Genomic DNA, 22,829 nt, shown 5'->3' on the forward strand with positions numbered 1-22,829 from the left:
TTAAGTAAATATGTTTTTTGGAAGTTCAATGGGTATGGCCCTAAATAGATGAATAAGTTTGGGTAGGATGATCATTTTTATTATATTAGCTCATCCTACCAATGAACAGTGTGGAAAGGAAATTAGACTGACAGTTTGTGGGGGAAGGGGCCAACTGGGAGTGGCAGTGGGGTCTTGTAACTAGCACTTCCTGCCTGCGGGGGGGGGGGGGGGGGGGGGACTTGCTGCCTGGTGTCGGAGGAGAGAGGAGCTTGTTCAGCCTGTCAGGAGTGGCATGCTCTTTTTGTTTCAACCGGAAGATTCAGGTCCATTCATCTCTGAAGGTCAGACCTTGTTGCTTTCTGTGTACTGCTAAGATTCTGAATTAGAACAACGAGAGTAGACGGGAGTGGGACAAATTCTCCCCTAGCCTCTGGGCCTGACCTCAGGTCTGAAGTTGAGAAAAAACTCCAATCCTAACTAGTTATTAAACTTTATATTATTTAAATTCGCAGTCAGATAAGTGGACTATCTTTTCTGGTCATAGAGGGAGCTGAACTTCAGTTTCAGGCATTCAAAGATAATCAGTCCTCTTTGGACCCCTGCTGTTTCCACTCAGCAGGGGGCATCTCCCTCCCTTGCCTCACCAAGCAATATACCCTCTCTCCCCTTAACTCCTCATTACCCCATACAAACCTCCCAATTATCCCCCATTTTTCCTATAATCCTATTTCCTTTCCCAATAATTATTATAGGTTTGGCAGAGCCAGCTAGGTTTTCCAACCTATTTTTTTTTAAGAATTTGGGAAAAAGAAGGCAATTGGAGTTTCAGAGAAGTCCGGCCTGCATACATTTCAAAAGCCTGTGTGACTGTGAAAAGTAACCATTTTGAGATCAGTGCAGAGTGCAGATTAGTTATCTGCCTGTGATACCACACCCAAAAGAAACCACTCCTCCTGAAGGGAGGAGGGGACTCTTAAAGGGCCAGACTTAACATTGTTTTCTGTTGCAAAAGGCTTTTCAAGATACAAGAAGGCAAAGAGACTATTACTTGCCATCGGTTATCTAGCCTGGATTGGATATTTCTTGTATATGTTTTACAACTTACTTTTTGTCACGATTCCAGATTATATTTATTTTCTGCTTAGCATCTATGAAAGTTTGCAATGGCTGAATGTAAGTATGTATTGCTTGATTTCATTCATTCCCACATATGCTGGAGCATTATTCTTCGTAACCCAATTATACTATGCCCTAAAAAAAGGTGTGCATCTAATTTTTGGGAAAAAAGGAAAAGATAATGAAATGGCTATGACGATTTTAGCCATAAAAGAGGAGATGATGCAACTAAAGGAAATGATGAAGCAAATGAGTGAAGAGATACAATGTGGCAAAGGTATTAACACACAACAAGACATACCTAAAAATAACAATGTCGTTCAGCAAGAAAATACAGATGAGGCTGAAGGTGGAATACCAATATTGCCACTAAGAGATCAAACAAGCCTACAACCAGATAGCGGCATAATTCATATTAAAACACATAAGCCATTTACAACAGCTGACCTTGAAAGTCTGAAAAGACGGATGCCTTCCTGGTTTTCAGAGCCAATGAGATGTTTAAAAGAGTTTAAAAGAGCAATTCGGCTTTATGATCCAGATTTCCAAGACACTGAAATTCTTCTCTCAGAATTATTTTCAAAAAGGGAAAAACAACAATTCCTTGATGAAACAAGAAAAAATCCAAATTTAACATCATGGGCAGAGGAAAGAACAGACTTAGAGTTATCTAATAACGAAAATCTACGTTACCTAAGAAAAGCCAGAGAAGACTTATTAGAGGCAATTAAAAGTTTTTCAAAAAGACCAGATACTTGGGGAAAATTAGAGAGATTGAGACAGGAAAGTGGGGAACATCCATCAAAGTCCCTCAATAGAGTGATTGAAGTAGCAGAGGATGTGCTTGGATTTGAAAATTTAACTGAACAAAATCTCCAACACATAAGGAGACAATTTGTGAAAGGCAGTAACACACCTATTAGATCATATTTTAAACTTCAATGCCCAGATTGGGAAACATTAAGTCTGGAAGATTTAAGAAAAACTGCAACTTACATATTTTCAGGTCATAGAGAAATGCTAGAGGAAAAGGATGAAATAATAAAAGAGCTTAAAACCAAGCTCAAGGAGGCAAATACCTCAAGTAAATATTAAGAAATTGAAGAAATAAAAAATCTAGCCACTCTGCAATCCTACAAACCCACAAGAAACTACCTTTTTGGACCCCTGCTGTTTCCTCTCAGCAGGGGGCATCTCCCTCCCTTGCCTTAACAAGCAATATACCCTCTCTCCCCTTAACTCCTCATTACCCCATACAAACCTCCCAATTATCCCCCATTTTTCCAATAATCCTATTTCCTTTCCCAATAAATATTACAACGGTTAATGTGTTTTCCAATTCCTCAATTCTAGTTTTAGTTGTGTGGAGAGTGTTTTGTAGTTATGTTCATAGAGTTCCTGTGTTTGTCTCGGGTGATAGATTCTTAAGTTTTTTATATTGTCTAAGATGATTTTGAATGGAATTTCTCTTTCTAATTCTTGCTGCTGAGATGTGTTATAGATATATTGAAATGTTGATGATTTATACGGGTTTATTTTGTATCCTGCTAATTTGCTAAAGTTGTTTATTATTTCAACTAGCTTTTTGGTTGATTCTCTAGGATTCTTTAAGTAAATCATCATATCATCCACAAAGAGTGACAGCTTGATCTCCTCATTGCCAATTTTAATACCTTCAATTTCATTTTCTTCTCTAATTGCTACTGCTAGTGTTTCTATTACAATGATCAATAATAGAGGTGCATTCCTGGTATAAATTCTACTTGATCATAGTGAATGACCCTCCTGATCATTTGCTGGAGTCTTTTTGCTAGTATCTTCCTTAAGATTTTTGAATCTATGTTCATTAGGGAGATTGGTCTATAGTTTTCTTTCTCTGTTTTTGACCTGCCTGACTTTGGAATCAGTACCATGTTTGTGTCATAAAAGGAATGTGATAGAACTCCCTCTTTGCCTACTATGTCAAATAGTTTGTATAGTATTGGGATAAGCTGTTCTTTGAATGTTTGATAGAATTCACTTTTGAATCCATCAGGCCATTGGGATTTTTTTTTAGGGAGTTCTTTGATGGCCTGTTGGACTTCTTTTTCTGATATGGGATTATTTAAGAATTCTATTTCTTCTTCAGTTAGTCTAGGCAATTTGTATTTTTTTAAATATTAGTTCATGTCACCTAGGTTGGCATATTTATTGCCATATAATTTGGGCAAAGAAGTTTTTAATGATTGCCTTAATTTACTTTTCATTGGAGGTAAGGTCCGCCTTTTCATCTATGATAGTGTTAATTTGCTTTTCTTCTTTCCCTTTTTTAATTAGATTGACCAGTACTTTGTCTATTTTGTTTGTGTTTTCAAAGTACCAGCTTCTAGTCTTGTTTATTAGCTTAATAGTTCTATCATTTTTTTATTTTATTAATTTCTCCCTTAATTTTTAGGATCTCTAATTTGGTTGTCTTCTGGAGGTTTTTAATTTGTTCTCTTTCAAGTTTTTTGAGTTGTATGTCCAATTCATTGATCTCTGCCCTCCCTAATTTGTTAATATAGGCACTCACAGATATGAATTTTCCTCTGAGTACTGCGTTGGCTGCATCTCTTAAGATTTAAAAGGATGTCTCACCATTGTCATTTTCTTCAATGAAATTATTAATTGTTTCTATGATTTATTCTCTAACAAACTGATTTTGGAGTATCATATTATTTAATTTCCAATAGATTTTTGATTTTGATCTCCATTTACACTTACTGATCATTATTTTTATTACCTTGATCAGAAAAGGTTGCATTTATCATTTCTGCTTTTCTGCATGTGTATGCCATGTTTTTATGACCTAGTGTATGGTCAGTCTTTGTGAATGTGCCATGTGCTGCTGAAAAGAACGTGTATTCCTTTTTGTCCCTATTTATTTCTTATTTATTTTTTGATTTACTTTATCTAAATTTGATAGTGGTTGGTTCAGATTTCATAATAGTATAGTTTTAGTATCTATTTACTCCTTCAATTCTCCTAGTGTCTCCATTCGAAATTTGGGTGCATACCATTTGGTGCATACATGTTGATTAGTGACATTTCATCATTGTCTATACTCTCTTTTATCAGGATGTATTTACCTTCCCTTTCTCTTTTAATCTGGTCCATTTTTGCTTTGGCTTTGTCAGATATCATGATTGCAACTCCTGCCTTCTTTCTGTCAGTTGAGGCCCAATAGATCTTACTCCAACCTTTAATTCTGATCTTGTGATTATCTACCCATCTCATGTGTGTTTCTTGAAGACTACATATCGTAGGGTTTTGCATTCTAATCCATTCTGCTATTTGTCTACGTTTTTATGGGTGAGTTCATTCCATTCATGTTCAAAGTTATGATTGTCACTTTTGAATTCCCCAGCATTTTGATATCCTCCCCTAATTCTGACCTTTCTTCTTTTGCTATAACCTTTTAAACCAGTTTTTTAATTTATATCAGTCCTCCTAGTCCCCTAGCTGTGATTCCCTTTATGGTCCCTCCCTTTTTTCCCCTTCTTGTTATTTTTTTGAGGGGTCTGTTAATTTCCTTCCCCCTCTTTTTCCCTCCCTTTTTTTACTCCCTTCCCCCTAACCCCCTTAGTTTTCCCTTCTCCCTTACCCTGTTGGGTAAGATAGAATTCAAGACCCCAATGGATCTAGATTCTCTTCCCTCTCAGAGTTGATTTCGCTGAGAGTAAGGTTTTTCTAATACCAATTAGCACTGTCTTCCTCTCCTTCTTATAAGAGAATTCTTCCCCTCCCCTTCCCATGTGTATCTTTGTGTGACAAAGATTATTCTATTTAATTTATTTCTATTTCTTCAAGTATATCTTGGTACCATCATCGATTCCCCTCCTCCCTTTTTATTTCTTTTTTTCTTCCAATCATCTTAATGCCCCAGTCTTTCCCTATGAGTGCTTCTTCTGATTACTCTATTAATGCATACAATTTTTGAGTATTATAAATAACATTTTCCCTATATATTAATATATATGAATATAATTTGATCTAATTGTAGCCCTTATAGAATTGGGTTTGAAAAAAAGAAAAAAAAACATTTTTCACCTTTTCCCTTTCTTTCATATTTACCTTTTCATGTTTCTCTTGCTCCTTGTGTTTTGATGTCAAATTTTCCAATGAGTTCTGGTCTTTTCTTTACAAATACTTGGCAATATTTTATTTTGTTGAATGTCCATAATTTCCCCTGGAAGTATATAGTCAGTTTTGATGGACAGGTGATTCTTGGTTGAAGACCCAGTTCTCTTGCCTTTCTGAATATCGTGTTCCAGGCCTTGCTGTCTTTTAGCATGGAAGCTGCCAGGTCTTGTGTGATACTCATTGATGCTCCTTTGTATCTGAAGTTTCTCTTTTTGGCTTCTTGTAAGACATTCTCCTTAGCTTGGAAGCTCTTGAATTTGGCAATTACATTCCTGTGAGTTGACTTTTGGTCATTTAGTATAGAGGGTTTTCTATGAACCCTTTCAGTTTCTATTTTACCTCCTTCTTCAAGAGCTTCAGGGAAATTTTCTTAGATTATTTCTTGTAGTATGGCATCGAGAATTTTGTTTATCCCTGGTTTTTCAGGTAGAACAATGATTCTCAAATTGTCTCTCCTTCCTCTGTTTTCCTGTCTGACACCTTGTCAATGAGATATTTTATATTTTCTTCTAATTTGTTAATTTTTTGACATTGCTTTATTAATTCTTTATGTTTTGCAAGATCATTGTCTTCCAGTTGTCTAATTCTGGTCTTAAAGACTGGTTTTCCCTATTCAGTTTGTTCTGCCCTGCTTTTTGAGGCTTCCAGCTGTTTCTCCAATTGGGAGTTCTTGTCTATCAGACTGTTGACTTCTCTCTGAATTTCTTCCCTTTTTTCTTGCCAGAAGGTTTCCATCTTTTGGATAAGCTCCAATTTGAGTTCTTCCAGAGCTTGTGGACAATTTCCATTTTGGGCAAAAGTTTTGGTTTTGTTTGGATTTCATCCTCTTTTTTCCTCTGTAGCCTTTGTTTTCCCTCCGTAAAAGTTTTCAAGAGTCACTTTCTTCCTGTTCTTCTTGAAGGGTTGGTCTTGGGCACAATGAGCCATCCCTTTGGTGGTTTTCCCTTTCCTTTTTTGTCAGGAATCTGAATGAGATGGTCAGGTTTTCTGTGGATTTACGTGGTAGGGCTTTTGCCTCAGGCAGGTTCTGGTGTCTCCTTAGCCTCCACAGTTTGCTAGAGGGCCTGTGGTCTGTGCTCTACAGTTTGTAGGGGTCTCCTGTGTAACTGCTCTCAGGGGTAGATCCCTGGTAGTCCTTGTCAATTCCCAAGGACCTTGGTGTGCTCCCCACTCACTACAGTGAGGAGCTGGGCTTTTGTCTCAGGCAGGCTCTGGAGTCTCTGCAGCATCCACAGTTTGCAAGAGAACCCGTGGCCTGTGCTCTCCAGTGAGCAGGGGTCTCCTTTGTAACCACTCTCAGGGGTAGATCCCTGGCAGTCTTAGTTAGATCCCAAGGACCCTGTTGTACCCCCCACTAACTACAGAGACGTTCCTCGCTCACTTGCTGTCTCTGCTGTGTGAGCTGGTCCCGACTCTGGTTCCGTAGTTGAGGTGGGGGAGGGTATTTCAGATCAAGTTTGGGTGCAAGATTTTTCTCCTTCTCATAGTGTGGAAAAGCTCAAACCCCACGTACCTTCAGTGCTGCGCCCTACTGTAGAGTCCCTCCATTCTTCCAAAGATGCATTTTATTTTCTTTTGAGGTAGTCTATTTCGTTGGGTGCTGGGGACAGGAAGTGTTTCGCTTCTAGATTGCAGCCATGTTTACCTGGAAATCCATGACAAAGCATTTTAAAAATTAGAAAATCAATAAATAAGCCTGAGACAAGTATAAAAGGCTTCCAAAAATGATAAAAGAATAGATAAATTGTGAACCAAAAAAGACCATAAAAAACTAAGTTTTTTTTAAAAGATTATAACAAATTGAAGGGATCATGGTTATCTAAATAAAAAAGGAAAGGAAGGAGAATCAAAATAAAACAATAAAAACTAAACATGGTAAAATAATTAACTCCCCATAAAAGGATTATTATTAGTTCCTGTTTCAAATCTATGCCAAAACATCCTGAGAAAATAGAAGAAATAAAGATACAAGTACAAAATATGAATGTTGAAATGAACATTACAAAATTCAAACTAGCTGTAAAGAAACTACTGAAGAAAAGAATTCTGTTGATCCAGATGAATTGACAAGTCATTCTATCAAAGCTTTAAAGATAAAATAGTACTACTGATTTTATAAGAGAGGTTATCTGCCCAAAGGCAACATAGTGAAAAGAAAGTAGAGAAAGAGAATTTATATAAATATCAATAGCTAATACTGATTAAATTATTAAATACAGTAACATCCAAAAATTATTCATTATAACCAACTGTAATTCATAGCATATATGAAAAAATGTTTCAACATTGGGAAATCAATTAAAAAATTGTTAAAATCCAAGATATCCAAAACTCCATCTCAATAAACATAGAAAAACTAATTAATTATAGTGCTTATAGCACAAAAATAGACAGTAAAAAGTTTTTTTTGTTTTAAAATTACAAAAAAAATGTAATTCTAAAACCAAAGGCTAATTTGAGGAAGCTATCAAAATTTCAATTGATAATAGTTGACTCATTAAGTTTCACTAAATAAGTCATCATATCATTTTCAAAAAGCAATAATTTCTTTTCCTTTTTGCCTATGCTTATTACTTCTGTTGTTTTTTTCTCATTTTATTACTATAGATGCCATTTCTAGTACAATGTTAGATAATAGTGGTGGTAAAGGACATTCTTACTTCAGGCCTGAGCAATGTTTTGGATCAATTAGTAAACATTTATTTACCACCTGCTATATGGTAGGTACTATACTAAATGCTCAGGGTAAAAATAGAGATAAGAGTCTCTGACCTCAATCATCTTATAGTCTAATGGAGAAGACAACATGTAAACAACTGTATACAAAGCAAGGTATAGATAGGATAAATGTTGTTCTATCTTTGGATTCTCTATGACCTCATTTTGGGGTTTTCTTGGCAAAGAAATTAAAGTGATTTGCCATTTATTTTTCTATCTCATATTAAATATGAGGAACTGGAGCGAATGGAATTAAGTAACTTGCCCAGCTATTGCCCACATTATTGTTAAGTGTCTGAAGCCAGATTGGAACTCATGGAGATGAGTTTTCCTTGATTCCAAGCCCAGTGATGTGTCCAGTATATCACCTAGTTGCCTATACAGGCTAAATAGGAAATAATTAACAGAGGAAAAGCACTGGAATGAAGAGAAGTTCGGGAAGGCTTCCCAGAAAGATAGAGTTTTAGTTGGGTTTTAAGGAAAGTCAGAGAGGTTAGTAGGCAGAGAGAAGGAGAGAAACTGTTCTGAAATAGCCAGAAGGCCAGTATCTCCAGATCTAAAAGTATGTGTTTGGGAATAAGATATAAGAAGCCTGGAAAGATAGGAAGGGGTTAGTTTATAAAGGGCTTTGAATGCCAAATATAGCAGTTTGTATTTGAACCTGGAAGCAATAGAGAACCACTAGTGTTTATTGAATGGGGAAGGGGTTTGATATGTTTGAACCTGAACATCAAGAAAATCATTTTAGCTGCATAACGGAGGATGAATTAGCAAGTGGGAAGATCATTGAGGCAGGGTGGCCCACCAGTGGACAATTGCAGTAATCCAGGCATGAAGTAATGAGGGATTGCAGTAGAGTAGTGACAGTGTCAGAGGAGAGAAAGGGGCATATTCAAGAGATATGGCAACAAGCTTTGACAACAGATTAGATCTCAGGGCTTGAGAGAAAAGACATTCTTATTTACTGACTGACTCCTGGATTGTAAGCTTAAGGGCCTGAACTGGGAGGAACTTTTGCCCTCTACAATTATAAGAAAGGTAGGAGATAGGGGAAGGGTTAGGGGAGAAGATAATGAGTTATATTTTGGAAATACTGAGTTTAAGATATCTTTTAGACATCTACTTCAAGGTATCTGGAAGATAGTTGGATATGAGAGATTAGATTTCAGCAGAGTTTGGGGTTGGAATGGTAGTTTTGAAAGTCATCAGCAGAGAGATGCTAATTAAATCCTTGGTAGCTAAGCAAAAACGAACCCTGTAAAATATTTATAGCACTTTTTTAGTTGGCAAAGAATGACATCTGAGAATATGCACATAAATTGGGGAATGACTAAACAAATTATCGTGTATATATATATTTTTCATATACTATTGGATACTATTATGTTGTAAGAAGTGACAGAATGGATGAATGACTTTACAGAAACTTGGGAAGATTTGTATGAACTGATGGCTAAAGTGAACAGAAACAGGAGGACGATTAATATCATAATAACAATACCGTATAAAGACAAACAACTTTTAAAGGAATTGGAACTCTAATCAGTGCAATGACCAATCATGATTCCATTGTACTAATGATAAAATACCTTCTGACACTTTATTGAAGGACTCAAGAGTGCAGAATAAGGCATATTTTTTTATATATGGCCAGTGTAGAAATTTGTTCTCCTTGACCATACGTATTTGTAACATTTGTTTTCCTTTTGTTCTCAATCGAGGAAGTGAGAATTGAAGTGGGTCAGTGAGAAAGCATATTTTTGTAAATAAAAAAATAAAATGTGTTTTTAAAAAGCCAATGTCCAATTCTTAGTTATTCTCTAAAAAATCATTTTAAAACATAATAATCAGTGTTTCCTTCTCTTTAAAATGATTAAGGTAGACTTAATGATCTATGAGGATTATTCCAGTTCTAATATTCTAAAACTCAATTATTATAATGTATATTTCTAGTTATTTAATATTTCATTGGCTTCAGGAAATATTGTATGTTTCTTTTGGCAGAAATCTTAGCTCACAGTTGTTAACCACAAAATAGTAACCCATTTCACATCTCAATATAACATTACGTGGAATTTTTGTTATAATAAACATATTCCTAGAAATCAGATTCTATTCTATAAGAACTAGAGCTAAAATATATAATAAATTTGTGAGTGGGTGTATGTGTGTTTGGAGGGGGGAGAGAGAGAGAGAGAGAGAGAGAGAGAGAGAGAGAGAGAGAGAGAGAGAGAGAGAGAGAGAGAGAGAGAGACAAGAGGGAACTAGTTAATATAATGGCTATTAATGGCTATTGCCAGGTCTAGAGTCAGAAAGACTCATCTTCCCAAGTTCAAATCTGGCCTCAGATAATTACTATCTGTGTGACCCTTGGAACAGTCACTTAACCCTCTTTGTCTCATTTTTCTCATCTATAAAATGATCCGGAGAAGAAAATAGCAAACTCCTCCAATATCTTTGTCAAGAAAACTCCAGAGTCATGATATAACTGAAAACTGGAAAAAATGTCATTTTTATTATGTATTTTCTTTTATTAAAAATATAAGACTTAAAAAATGTGATGTATCTCAGTTTTGAATTGAATATTAGTATAAAAACAAAGAGAGATGATGTACTTGCCAAATCTTCAGATGACAGAAAGCTGGAATGTGTAACCAATACAGTGGAGTAGCCAGTACACAAATATTTTAACAAGCTAGAAAGCTGTGCCCAATCTAATTAATAAGATAAAATTTTCTAGGGACAAATGTGAAGTCCTAAAGTTTTGTTTAAGGACTCAACTGTACGAATACATTCTGTCAGAGGTATAACTAGGTACAAATATTTGTAAGAAATATCTTGAGGTTTCTTATTAGACTTCAAGTTCAGTATGAGCCAACAGTTTAACATATAGGCCAAAAAAAACTAGTATATTCTTAGACTACATTAAGAGCAAATAGTGCTCCATGGGAAAGATTGTCCTACTCTTCTCAATTGTCAGACTATTTAGATTTATTGTATAAACGCAGTAATTGTGACTAGGAAGAATATCAAACAACTATATTTGTTTCCAGATGAGGAAAATGTTGGTTACCATATTGGTAAGAGGACAGGAACTATATGAGGGTCTGTTGATGGTTTAGGAAAGAGGGACCATAATAGCTATTTTTAATAGTATCTACAACTATTTCAATGAAGAGTGCTTAGATGTTTTGTTTGGCCCCAGAGGAGCAATGGGGCAGAGTTGCAGAGATAAGTTAGTCTAGATGTAAGAAAAAACTTCTTAACAATTGAAACCATTCAACTATGAAATAGGTTACTTTGAGTAGTAATGGGTAAACCGAAGTTGGATAACTACTACTTGGAATAGATGATCTCAAGTTGTTATATTCTTTCAAATGCCTTTGTACCACTGATTAATAAATGTATAGAGTTTTATAATATTTTTATTATTCATAATTATCAAAGTTAATAAAGTATACCTTTCTTCCTTAGGGTAAAAGAAAGGTAAGTTGATTTAATTCTCTTTGATGCCAGCCTGAATCTTTAGTTAAGTTGCATATTATCATTTCTTAAACATTTTCCCTTCTACCTTATTTCCATGGGCAAGTAACTGACTTGACAAGCATGGACTGTTTACTCAGTATTAATTGGCAAGAGAAAAATCAGACAATATTTAAAATATTTTCTTTTGTTAATTTAAAAAACTGATTTCTAAAAATATTTCATATTTTGACATATTTCAGCGTTAACTAAGATGTGTTTTTTTTCAAAATTCAGTTCATTATTTATGAACTCTGTTTTATGTGTGTTTCTACATCCATGTTTGTTACCTAACCTTATTTGTTGTCCCAGAATTTCCATTTTGTACATTGCTGAATTTTATTCATCTTTTTCTTTAGTTGCCATTTATGATTTTGACATTTAATTTGCCACTTAATGTTGTTTTTTTAATATCCTCGACATGATGCTAAGCAAATAAGTTTATTAAGTATAGAAAGGTATAGCATGTACTTTTGACATTCCTAAACATTGGGATATATGTTTTGTTTTCTGCAACTCAGATGTCCTGCTTTATTACATTTGTATTTCATTTTGAGGAAACTATTATGAGTTCTTGGACAGGCTTTTTCCATTGTAATACTAAATACAATTTTGGGGGCTTTTTTGGCAAAATTAGTTGGCATACATGTAAAGTTATGTGAACAGCATATTTCTATTTGTAATTTTGTATTGCTTCTGTGTATCTTCCTGCTAAGGACTCTCTTATAAAGGAAACTTTGTCTCCATTTTCCCTCTTTAAAGAAACAAAATAAAATCAAATGTAGAAACCAGTTTATATGAGGATGTACCATCTTCTTTATACCTATGACTACAGAACATTTGATAGGTGAAAGGATTATTTTTCCAATGTATATTGGCATTTTGTGACCCCATTTGGGGTTTTCCTGGCAAAGATACTGGAGTAGTTTGTCATTATCTTCTTTAGCACATTTTACAGATGAGGAAGATGAGACTGATAGGGTGAAATGACTTGCTCAGGGTCACACAGCTACTAAGTGCCTGAGACTGGAACTGAACTTAGGAAGATGAATCTTTCTGACTTTGGCTCTAGTGTTCTTTCCACTAGGTAATAGGTATAGGTGTTAATAAAGAGTAATGGCTATTAATAAAATTCTCACTTTTAGCTTAGGGTAATTAATAAAACTGCATGAATCTTCTTTTTTGTTTATGTGGGTTTTTTTCCTTTTTAAAATAATTATTGATAGCTTTTTTATATATCTAGAATTTCTCCCATTATCTCACCTCTCTCTTCTAGATAGCCATTCCATATAATAAAGAATATTTAGTAATAGTGTTGTAATTGCCATTATAACATTGCTAGTACTATATGCAGTAATCTCCTGGTCCAGTTCCTTGCACTTCACTTTGCATCAATTGATATACACCATTTCTTTGGAAACTACTCTCTTTATTTCTCATAACACAGTAGCACTTCATCACAAACATATGCCACAATTTTTTCAGCCATTCCCCAATTCATAAGCATCTCCTCAGCTTCCAATTCTTTGCCATAACAAAAAGAAATGTTTTAAATATTTTGTGTATATGAAAGCTTTTTTCTTAATCTTTGATCTATACAGATTACAGGCCTGGTAGTGGTATTGTTTAATCAGAGGGTAGAATATTCAGTTTCATAGTTCTTGGGGCATGGTTCTAAATTCTCCAGAATGATTGGATTAATACGCCAATTTGTCCTCATGTCCTCCAGCATTTATTTATTTATTTATTTTGGGTGTGAGGCATTTTAATTTGCATTTCTCTAATCCATAGTGATTTAAAGCATTTTTTTTCATTTGTATATAGATAGCTTTGATTTCTTTTTCTGAAAATTGCTTGTTTATATCATTTGACCATTTATCAATTGAGGAATGTCTCTTATTTTTATAAACTTGACTCAATCCCTAGGTATTTGAGAAATAAAGCATATGTCAAAGAAAATTGATGTAAATGTTTTTATATTATTTCCTTTCATTTGGTTCGTAGTTTCTTTTGCTTTGCTGAGGTAATGATTGCCACCTTGCCCTTTTTACTTCAGCTAAAGCAAAATAGACACTATTCAAGCCCTTTATTTTAATTCTCTGTGTTTTTCTGACCCAAGTATGTTTCTTGTACACAGCTTATTTTTGCACTCTGGTTTCTGTAAGGGGGAAAAGGGTTTATTTATTAAAAAGGTTGTACTGGATTATATTTAAAATAGGGCCTCCAGGAATTTAATTTATTCCATAGAGATTTATTTACAATTTATTTACAAAATATAGAAAGAGTGAAGTAAGAAAATCAGAGAGAGGATAGGGTAAGATATCTCACCTAAGCACTAAGTAATTTACTCCCAGCCCCTGGCTCAACCCGGGCAGGGAGAGTTAGTCTCCTATAATCTTTTTCTAACAGTTGTCCAACCTTCTTAACATCTCTTGGCTGCAATATAATTACAAAGCTCTGCTACTGTCAGGACTTCCTACCATTGGTACAGCTTCTGCACTCTGAGTTTATGCCTATCCTGGTGTCACAGACATCTCCTATGGATCTCCAAAGTTTTCTCTTGGCACAATGGTATTTTATTACAATCATATGCCCAACTTCTCTAAGCATTTCCCAGTTGATGGATATCCCTTCAGTTTCCAGTTCTTTGCCACCACAAAAAGAACTACTATAAATATTTTAGAACATATAGGATTTTTTTTTCCATTTTCCCTATCACCTTAGAAAATAAACCTAATAGTGGTATTACTGGATCAAAAGTTATACACAGTTTTATAACTCTAGTATAAGTTCAGATTGCTCTCCCAAATGGCTGAATCTCTTCACAGTTCCACCAACAATGTATTACTATCATCATACTTCGTAAGGATCACTAAGATACCTCTTAAGACAGAAGTAGTTCCATAACCCTTAACTGAATTTTTAACTTACAGAAACATTCTACATTATTGACTAGTGTCAATAAATGTTACTTTACTTTTTAAAAAATTCTGTTTGGCATATTAATTCCCTCAAAAATATGGTCCAAACTTCCTTTTCTAGTATAATATTGTATATCATTCTTCTTCCTACACTCAATGATCCAATCAAACTGGCTGCCTAAAATGCCTCACACATGACTGTCATGTCTAGGTTATACTCCCTCCTCATCAGTAATTCTTATGATTTTTTGTTTCTTTCAAAATTCAGTTCAAACCTTTCCTTCTTCATGTAACCTATGTTATGTAGCCCACCTCCCAACTAATACTACTTTCTCTTTATTTTTAAAAATATATTTATTTTATAATATTTTTTCATGGTTACATGATTCATGTTCCTTTCCTCCCCTCTCCCAGAGCCAATAGCAATTTCACTTGGCTATACATGTATTATCATTCAAAATCTATTTCCATATTATTCATTTTGGTAATAGAATAATCTTTTAAAAACCAACAATAGAGCAGTCTTTTAAAAACCAAGATCCCAAATCCTATACCAATAAAAACAAGTGGTAAATCATATGTTTTCCTTCTGCTTTTCTACTCCCACATTTCTTTCTCTCCATGTGGATAGCATTCTTTATTTATGAGTTCCTCAGGATTGTCCTAGATCATTGCATTGCTATTAGCAAAATTGATTACATTTGATCATCCCACAATGTTTCAATTTCTGTGTATAATGTCCTCCTGGTTCAGCTCATTTCATTCTGTATCAGTTTGTGGAGATCTTTCCAGCTCATATGGAAATCAAGCAGTCTATCGTTCCTTACAGCACAATAGTATTCCATCACCATCATAAATGACAATTTATTTAGCCATTCCTCAATCAGGGGACACCCCCTCATTTTCCAATTTTTTGCAAAAAAGAGTGAGGCTATGAATAGTTTTGTACATTTTTCATTATTATCTCTTTTTCTAAAAATTATCTTGAACATAGTTTTGAGTTTATTCTCTTCATACTTATATTTATGGCTTCACCATTCAAATGGAAAATCTTTAAAGTCAAGGATTCTTATTCTTATCCTTGTATACCAAGCATCTAGCAGAATCCCTTCGCTATATTAGGAATCTAATAAATGTTCATTGGTTGATGGATGGATGGATTCTCCCTAGGAAATACTCAAGGAAGCAATGGCAGAGGAGCAGAAGCGAAGTGAAAAGGCTGTGGAAGAAGCTGTGAGAAAAACAAGAGAAGAATTGATAGAGTATGTAAAGGAGCAAAAGAGGGTAAGTGGGCATTGTGCTGTTATAATTATTTCTGGAAGCTTAGTTTTGTACTTCTGCGATATAATCAGTTTTTTAAATAGATTTTCATATTGAGTTCAGACTTTTGCTCACACGCTAGAAAATGAGAATGAAAACATTAAAATCTTCTGTTACTCTACTAGAATAGAAAATTCCTACTAAGATTGTTTTTCTTATATAATGTTATATTCTAGGGATCATGTCTGAAAATTAATTTCCTCCAAAGTCCATAAAGGGGTAATTGTCAAAGTCAATAAACATTTATTTAGAGTCTGTGATTTGTCAGACCACTGACAAATAAGCACCAATTATTGGATGATTTTGATACTATAATTCTAAAAATAATCTTTCTTATTGGCTAGAGTACTGAAGTCCAGCAAAATCACTCATTTCTTTTTCTATATATCATTTCTAAAACAGATTATTATGGAATCTCTTTTTGACTTTGTTTTCTTTTATATTCCATACTTCTAGTAGCATTATTCCATTGCTATATTCCTCTATTCAAAGTATGATTCAAAGTATCTATATGAGTATTTGCTTAATTCCTAAAATCTTAAAAATGAGCCATTTTCATGCTTAGTTTTATTATAGTGTAAGCTATATTACTATTGGAAAATTTGTACTTTTAACTTAGCTTTCTCTCCCTTGTAATAAAGTTATTTTCCTTGTGTATAATAACTGATAGTTAAGACTTTTTTAACAATGAATATATTTTCCCCAAATAAAATACAATATTGTGACATGCCAAAAGAATTTAATTATCAATTCATGTTGTAATCTAGATTCTTATCTATTGAAACAAGCCCTTTGAGTCAAGAGTATCTAAACTTAATTGGTGGTTAAGTAGAATTAATAAGTGGAAAATGTATGGCATCATCCTTTGTTTCACTGGTGACTGCTAGAATTGCAAATACAGTGGAAAACTAGTGAAAACTTGTATTACCACAGTAGTATTTATTAGTTTGCTCAGGAGTAGAATTAGATATGCTACAAATGGAAATGTCCTTCATCCCTACCTATACTTTGGTTTCTACAACAGAGGACATGTCTACAAAAGAAAAAAAAATTAAGTAACCTCTCTGGCTAAATTAGCCACCCACAAAGCATTCTGTGGGTGAAAAACCTTTCAACTCAAAGCATTTTAAAAACAATTCTGCCCAAACTTATTTCATAATAGAACAGTTAACCTCTTAAATAGAAAATCTAAGTCAGAAATAATGAAATGTGTATTCAAGAAATAGTGTGTTCTCAAGAAACATGATTTGAGTTTCGTTCAATAAAAGATTATTTTAAGTAATTGGGTTCAAAATCAATACTGCAGTAATGGCATCATGTATACTATTGTTTTTTAAAAACTCTTACCTTCCATCTTAGAATAAATACTATATTTTTTTCTAAGAGAGAAGAGTAGTAAGGGCTAGGCAATGAGGGTTAAATGACTTGCCCAAGGTCACGTGACTAAGAAGTGTTTGAGACCAGATTTGAACCTATAACCTTACAGCTCCAAACCTGGATCTATCATGTAAACTTTTTGCAGTGGCATATATATTCTTACTGCAAATAAAGAATTAAAAATTGTTGCAAATCAAATCACTCTTTGGGGAATATCTTTAAAATATGTGTATTTTAAAACTAGTTTGTCTTTTGGAGCTTTGGCTCTGGATAACCCATGTATCAATTTTTAAAAGTCAATAAAATATGTAGTAATTCCTAATGAAAGGAAAAACATGAGAGGTAGTGTAATCCAAAATGGAGGTGAAAAATACCTTTATTTAGAGGGTTGATGCTCACTTATATCAGGTTAATTTAATCTTCCTTGGAACAAAAACTTTGCAACTCAACAAGTTCACTAATGTACACTGATAGCATTCTGATACTTGTACAATTGACTACTTTTAGGCAAGTGAACATATGTTTCCCAAAGAGGAACTTTATCATATAAAGATTAAGTTAATTGTATAATTTAAATTCAATTAAGTAATATTGTAAGTCCCAGAAAAGATTCTTAGAATTTCCTTCATAAATATATCGGAAAAATTTTAGAGCATTATATTTTGGCCAGAAGTAAGATGTTTTTCAAATGGATATTTGAAATATTTTTTCCTCTGAAATTGAAAGTGTGGATTCTGGGGTCAGCTGGGTAGCTGAGTGGATTGAGAGCCAGGCCTAGAGATGGGAGGTCCTAGGTTCAAATCTGGCCTCAGATACTTCCCAGCTGTGTGACCTTGGGCAAGTCACTTGACCCCCATTGCCTAGCCCTTACCACTCTTCTGCCTTGGAGCCAATAAACAGTATTGACTCCAAGACAGAAGGTAAGGGTTTTAAAAAAAAAGTGTGGATTCTAAGAGTTTTTTAAAGTATTATTTCACAAAATTCACAAATTTTAAAAGTATTATTAACTCACTTCATTCTTTGCAAAAAATTTTCAGAAGACAGTAGAGAAAATACTAATAACATATTAAATAACTTATTTTCTTAATAGTCTGAAGCTAGGTTTCTTAAAATACTAAAAAGATAAAAGTAGCACCAAGCATCATATAATAGCAGTAGCAGTAATAGTAATATAAAAACACTGAAATCAGCAAGTTTATTTTTTTAATAATTTCCAGTTGATCATGCCACTCATTCTTCTTATAGGAATCTTGATTTGAGTTATATATTATGTTATATACAACATAAAATGTGCCATTTGAACAGTTGTCTATTTCATTAAATATGCATGTCTCTGAATAAATATTTAAGATTCTATTGATAGTATTTTTAATTTTAGATTTTGTAAAGTTTTTTTTAACACTTTACCTTCCATCTAAGAATTAGTGCTGGGTATTGGTTGCAAGGCAGAAGAGCAGTAAGATCTAAGCAATGGAGGTTAAGTGACTTGCCCAGGGTCACACAGCTAGGAAGTGTCTCAGACTACATTTGAAACCAAGACTTCTTGTCTTGTCTGGCACTCTATCCACCAAGCCACCTAGCTGCCTCCTTTACTTATAAAACATAGGTTTTTGAGGGCTTCACTGAAGACATAGATGGCATGCTTATCAAATCTATACACAGATGGCACAAATCTTGGATGATATTTCACTGAATATTAATCACCAAAAAACTTCACACTCAACCTGAGTCAACAGTATTAAAGGGTAGCCAAACAGGTAATGCTATGTTGCAACTGCTTTAAAAGAAAGAAGCAGAATAGGTGGATTGTTCATCTATACATTATATCTGAAGTTATGAGCATCACAGTATAGGAAGCACAATGACAAACAAGATTCTTGAGATGAAGATCATCAAGCATGGATACATAGAGGAATAATCATACGTCTACAAAATGTCAGTATCAAGCTGCTGCTTCAAAACCAAAATGGTGTGTAGAGGTAAAGTGGAAGTAGAATTGTCGAAGTAGACAAACAATCAGAAATGTAGATCCGATAATTACATGTAAGCCGTGAAATCCTGTAGCTACAAAAAAGGTGGATCCATAAATTCCATCAGAAATTATAAAGGAGGCTTTATAGTATTCTGTATCTTGGAGAATGGTAAAATAGAGACCTAACAAAATGGTAATAGTTAGTGCTTGAATTATTTGTTTTCGGTTACCTTCTATTAAGCTGTGATGGGCTCATGTAATTGATACTCCTGAGGCTAATAGAATAGATGTATTTAGTAATGAGACTTCAAGTGGGTTAAGAGGATGAATTCCAGTTGGAGGTCAGCAGCCCCCTAATTCATTAGTTGGAGCCAGACTTGAGTGATAAAATGCTCAAAAAAAATCCGATAAAAAAGAAAACTTCCAAAAAGATAAATAAAATTATACCATATCGTAATCCTTTTTGTACTACAGGAGTATGATGGCCTTGAAATGTTCCTTCGCAGACAATATCTCGTCATCATTGGTATATTGTTAAAAATATTGCAATTAATCTGATTATTAAAAGTATTATTGAGTTATAATGAAATCATATAATTATCCCTGAAGTTAAAAGTAAAGCTGAAAGAGCTCCTGTTAATGGTCATGGGCTTGGATTTATTATGTGATATGCATAGGTTTAGTAGGTCATTATAAGTTATCATGTAAATAAATACTAACTAGAAGTGTAAATACATAGGCTTGAATTATAGCTACAGCTAATTCAAGAATAGTTCAAAGAAATAAAATTGAGAATGTCATAGTTGATACAGTTATATTGATTGAGGATAGGACTAAAGTTGCTGATCCAATTAGGTGAATTAGAAGATGTCCTGCAGTAATATTAGCTGTTAGTCAATGGCTAATGGTAAAGGTTGAATAAATAAACTAATTGTTTCAATGATAATTAGTATAGGAATTAGGGGTGTTGAAGTGCCTTGTGGTAGAAAATGAGCTAGAGATATTTTAGGTTTATTTCGGAATCCCATAATAACTGTTCCAGCTCATAATGGAATGGCTCTAAACTAGGCACATAGGTTTAGGTTGAAGCTTCTGAGGGAGAAAAAGAAATGACTTACACAAGTCATCAAAATACCCTTTTTTAAAAAATCTCATATCTTCTGTCTCAGAATTGATATTTAGAATCTGTTCTAAGACAGAAGAGCAGGAAAGGAAAGGCATTTGGGATTAAGTGACTTGCCCTGAGTCATGCAGCAAGAAATGTCTGAGATTTGACATCAAAACTCTTTTCAAAAAGATTTTTAAGGAGAGTCACATGAAACAGAGGTCTAAGCCTATGTTACTTTGCCCCAAGGAGAAAACTCAGGACAATAGAAAGAAGTTGCTGTGGGTCAAGTTTCATCATAAAGAAAAGCTTCTGTCCAATTGTGGCTCCTTATCTAGTATGACTGGTTGAACAAACAACACATTTAGTAAAAATACATCCATATTTATTCCATGTACATATACCATGTATATATTTCAGGGGGTATGATCTGAGGAGAGTTGAGTTTATTTCTCTTATGAACTGTGCTCTTGTCTGTGAGCAATCACAAGCAATCTCCCCCTCACCCAGAAATGTGTGACCAGACTCCATACTCCCCTATAGCTGAATGTTTTCTTGTGCTTGAGCTTCTCTTTGACCTGGGCCTGAAGGCTAGGGTTGTGACCTGGATATGCATATAAGCAATGGAAAAAACAAAACAAAACTCCTGAACCCAGTGCCAACTAAGGGACCCATATAATCTCCTGGCCAGTTGTCCAACACCCTTAGCATGTGTGGGCTGAGTGCTCCAGAAGCCACAACTGCTGATTCAGTTGCCCATGAGGCTTTCTCTGGCTTGCTGAGGTAGGACCTGACCTGGTGCCACCTGTGCTAGACTGAACTCTACTCTCACTCCAATGGGACAGAAATTGGGAAATTGCTTTCCTTTGTCCTCTTATAGGTTCTATTGCTGAAGAATTTATTTTGAGAATTTCGAGCTAAGATAGTGTGATAATAGCAAGAGCCTACTGAATCTCCTTCCAACCAAAGCATCTCAAAAGGACAGAAATGAAAATCAGATGAGTAAAGGGGTTCTCCCACTGGACACAGCCTTAAAGGCAGGTAGTATTGGGGGATTCCCACACTATAAAGAGGTGAAACTTCACTTTTCAAAGCACAAAATGTTCACCCCTCCTCCATACCACATACCTCACCAGAGTCAGAGCAAGGGCTTTAAATCTCTAAATTCTTGGAGGCTGGCTGAAAGCACTACAGACTTACCTCTGAGGGCAGAGCAAGGCCTTGGCAGCGAGACTTGAGACCCAAGGCTGAAGAGCAGGGAGCCTGGGCAATAGAGAGTGGAGATTGGGCAGAAAAAGGTTGGGCACAACTTAGGCAGCAAGGGCAAAACATTTTAAAGCTCTTTAAACAAAGAACATCACATTACCTGCCCTCATTTGGGCTGCTGACTGGGAAGGGAAGCTACTATGAAGGCAAAGCCCTGCAAGAGAGAAGCTAAGAAAGCAATCAGCATACAGGAATCTCAGTCCACTGGTGGCAAAAGAAAGAAGCAGCAGCAAAAAGAGCTCTTGACTGTGGAAAATTTCTATGGACAAAAAGACACAATACAGAAGCAATAGCAGAGAGTGACAAACAAGCAAACACATCCAAAATTTTCCCAAAAAATGGAAATTGGTCACAAGCTCTGGAGGAACCCAAAAAGGAATTGAAGAACAAAGTAAGAAAGATAGAAGAAAAATAGTAAGAAACGTGGGAAAAAAGAAATGAAGGTAATACAAAAAGAAAATAACAGCTTAAAAAGACAAAAATGCCTATTTGGAAAAAGAGGCACAGAAATCAAATGAAATAATAAGCAAATTGGAGACCAGAATTGACCTCCTGGAAGCCATGAAAAGCAGGATAGACCAAACTGAAATGGAAAATCAAAAGATCGTAGCTGAAAATCAGTCCTTAAAGAAAAGAACTGGCCAAGTAGAAGCTAATGATCTCGCAAGCCAGCAAGAATTAATAAAGCAAAATCAAAAGAATGAAAAAAATAGAAACATGAAATCTCTCATTGAAAAGACAACCAACCAAAAAACAGATCCAGAAGATACAATTTGAGAATTATTGGTCTACCTGAAAGCTTAAAAAAAAAATAAAAATAAACACCTTGACATCATATTATAAGAAATTATCCAAGAAAAGTGCCTTAATATTCTTGAACATGAGAGCAAAATAGACATTGAAAGAATCCATAGATAACCCCCTGCATTAAATCCCTAAAAGACAATTCCCAGGAATTCCATAGCCAAATTCAAGAGCTTCCAGGACTGGAATGACCTCCAGGAATTGATGCAGAGTGAAAGGAGCAGAACCAGGAGAACAATGTACACAGAGGATAATACACTGTGGTACAAACGAATGTAATGGACTTCTCTACTAGTAACAATTCAATGATCCAGAACAATTCAAAGGGACTTATGAGAAAAAAACACTATCCACATTCAGAGGAAGAACTGTGGGAGTAGAAACACAGAAGAAAAACAACTGCTTGATCACAAGAGACAATGAGGATATGATTGGGGATATAGATTCTAAATGATCACCCTAGTGCAAATATCAATAATATGGAAATAGGTCTTGATGAATGACATATGTAAAAGCCAGTGGAATTGCATGTCAGTTATGGGAGGGGTTTTTGGGGAGGGGAGGT

At 34.8% G+C, this 22,829-nt stretch overlaps 1 protein-coding gene across 13 annotated transcripts in view; it reads left to right on the forward strand.

Annotated features, from left to right (window-relative positions):
- The window catches only part of CCDC91 (coiled-coil domain containing 91), a 481,978-nt gene that overhangs the window by 360,696 nt on the left and 98,453 nt on the right, over nucleotides 1-22,829 (forward strand). For 11 of the 13 annotated variants that reach the window (XM_056797660.1, XM_001373145.4, XM_056797665.1 and 8 more), the window contains one exon: nucleotides 15,591-15,704. The exons of the other annotated variants lie outside the window; for them this stretch is intronic. In XM_056797660.1, the coding sequence (XP_056653638.1) occupies nucleotides 15,591-15,704 (114 nt within the window). The remainder of the gene's footprint in view (nucleotides 1-15,590; nucleotides 15,705-22,829) is intronic. 13 annotated transcript variants of the gene reach the window in all.

The sequence above is a fragment of the Monodelphis domestica genome, chromosome 5 (genome assembly GCF_027887165.1).
Source record: "Monodelphis domestica isolate mMonDom1 chromosome 5, mMonDom1.pri, whole genome shotgun sequence".
Taxonomy (NCBI): domain Eukaryota; kingdom Metazoa; phylum Chordata; class Mammalia; order Didelphimorphia; family Didelphidae; genus Monodelphis; species Monodelphis domestica.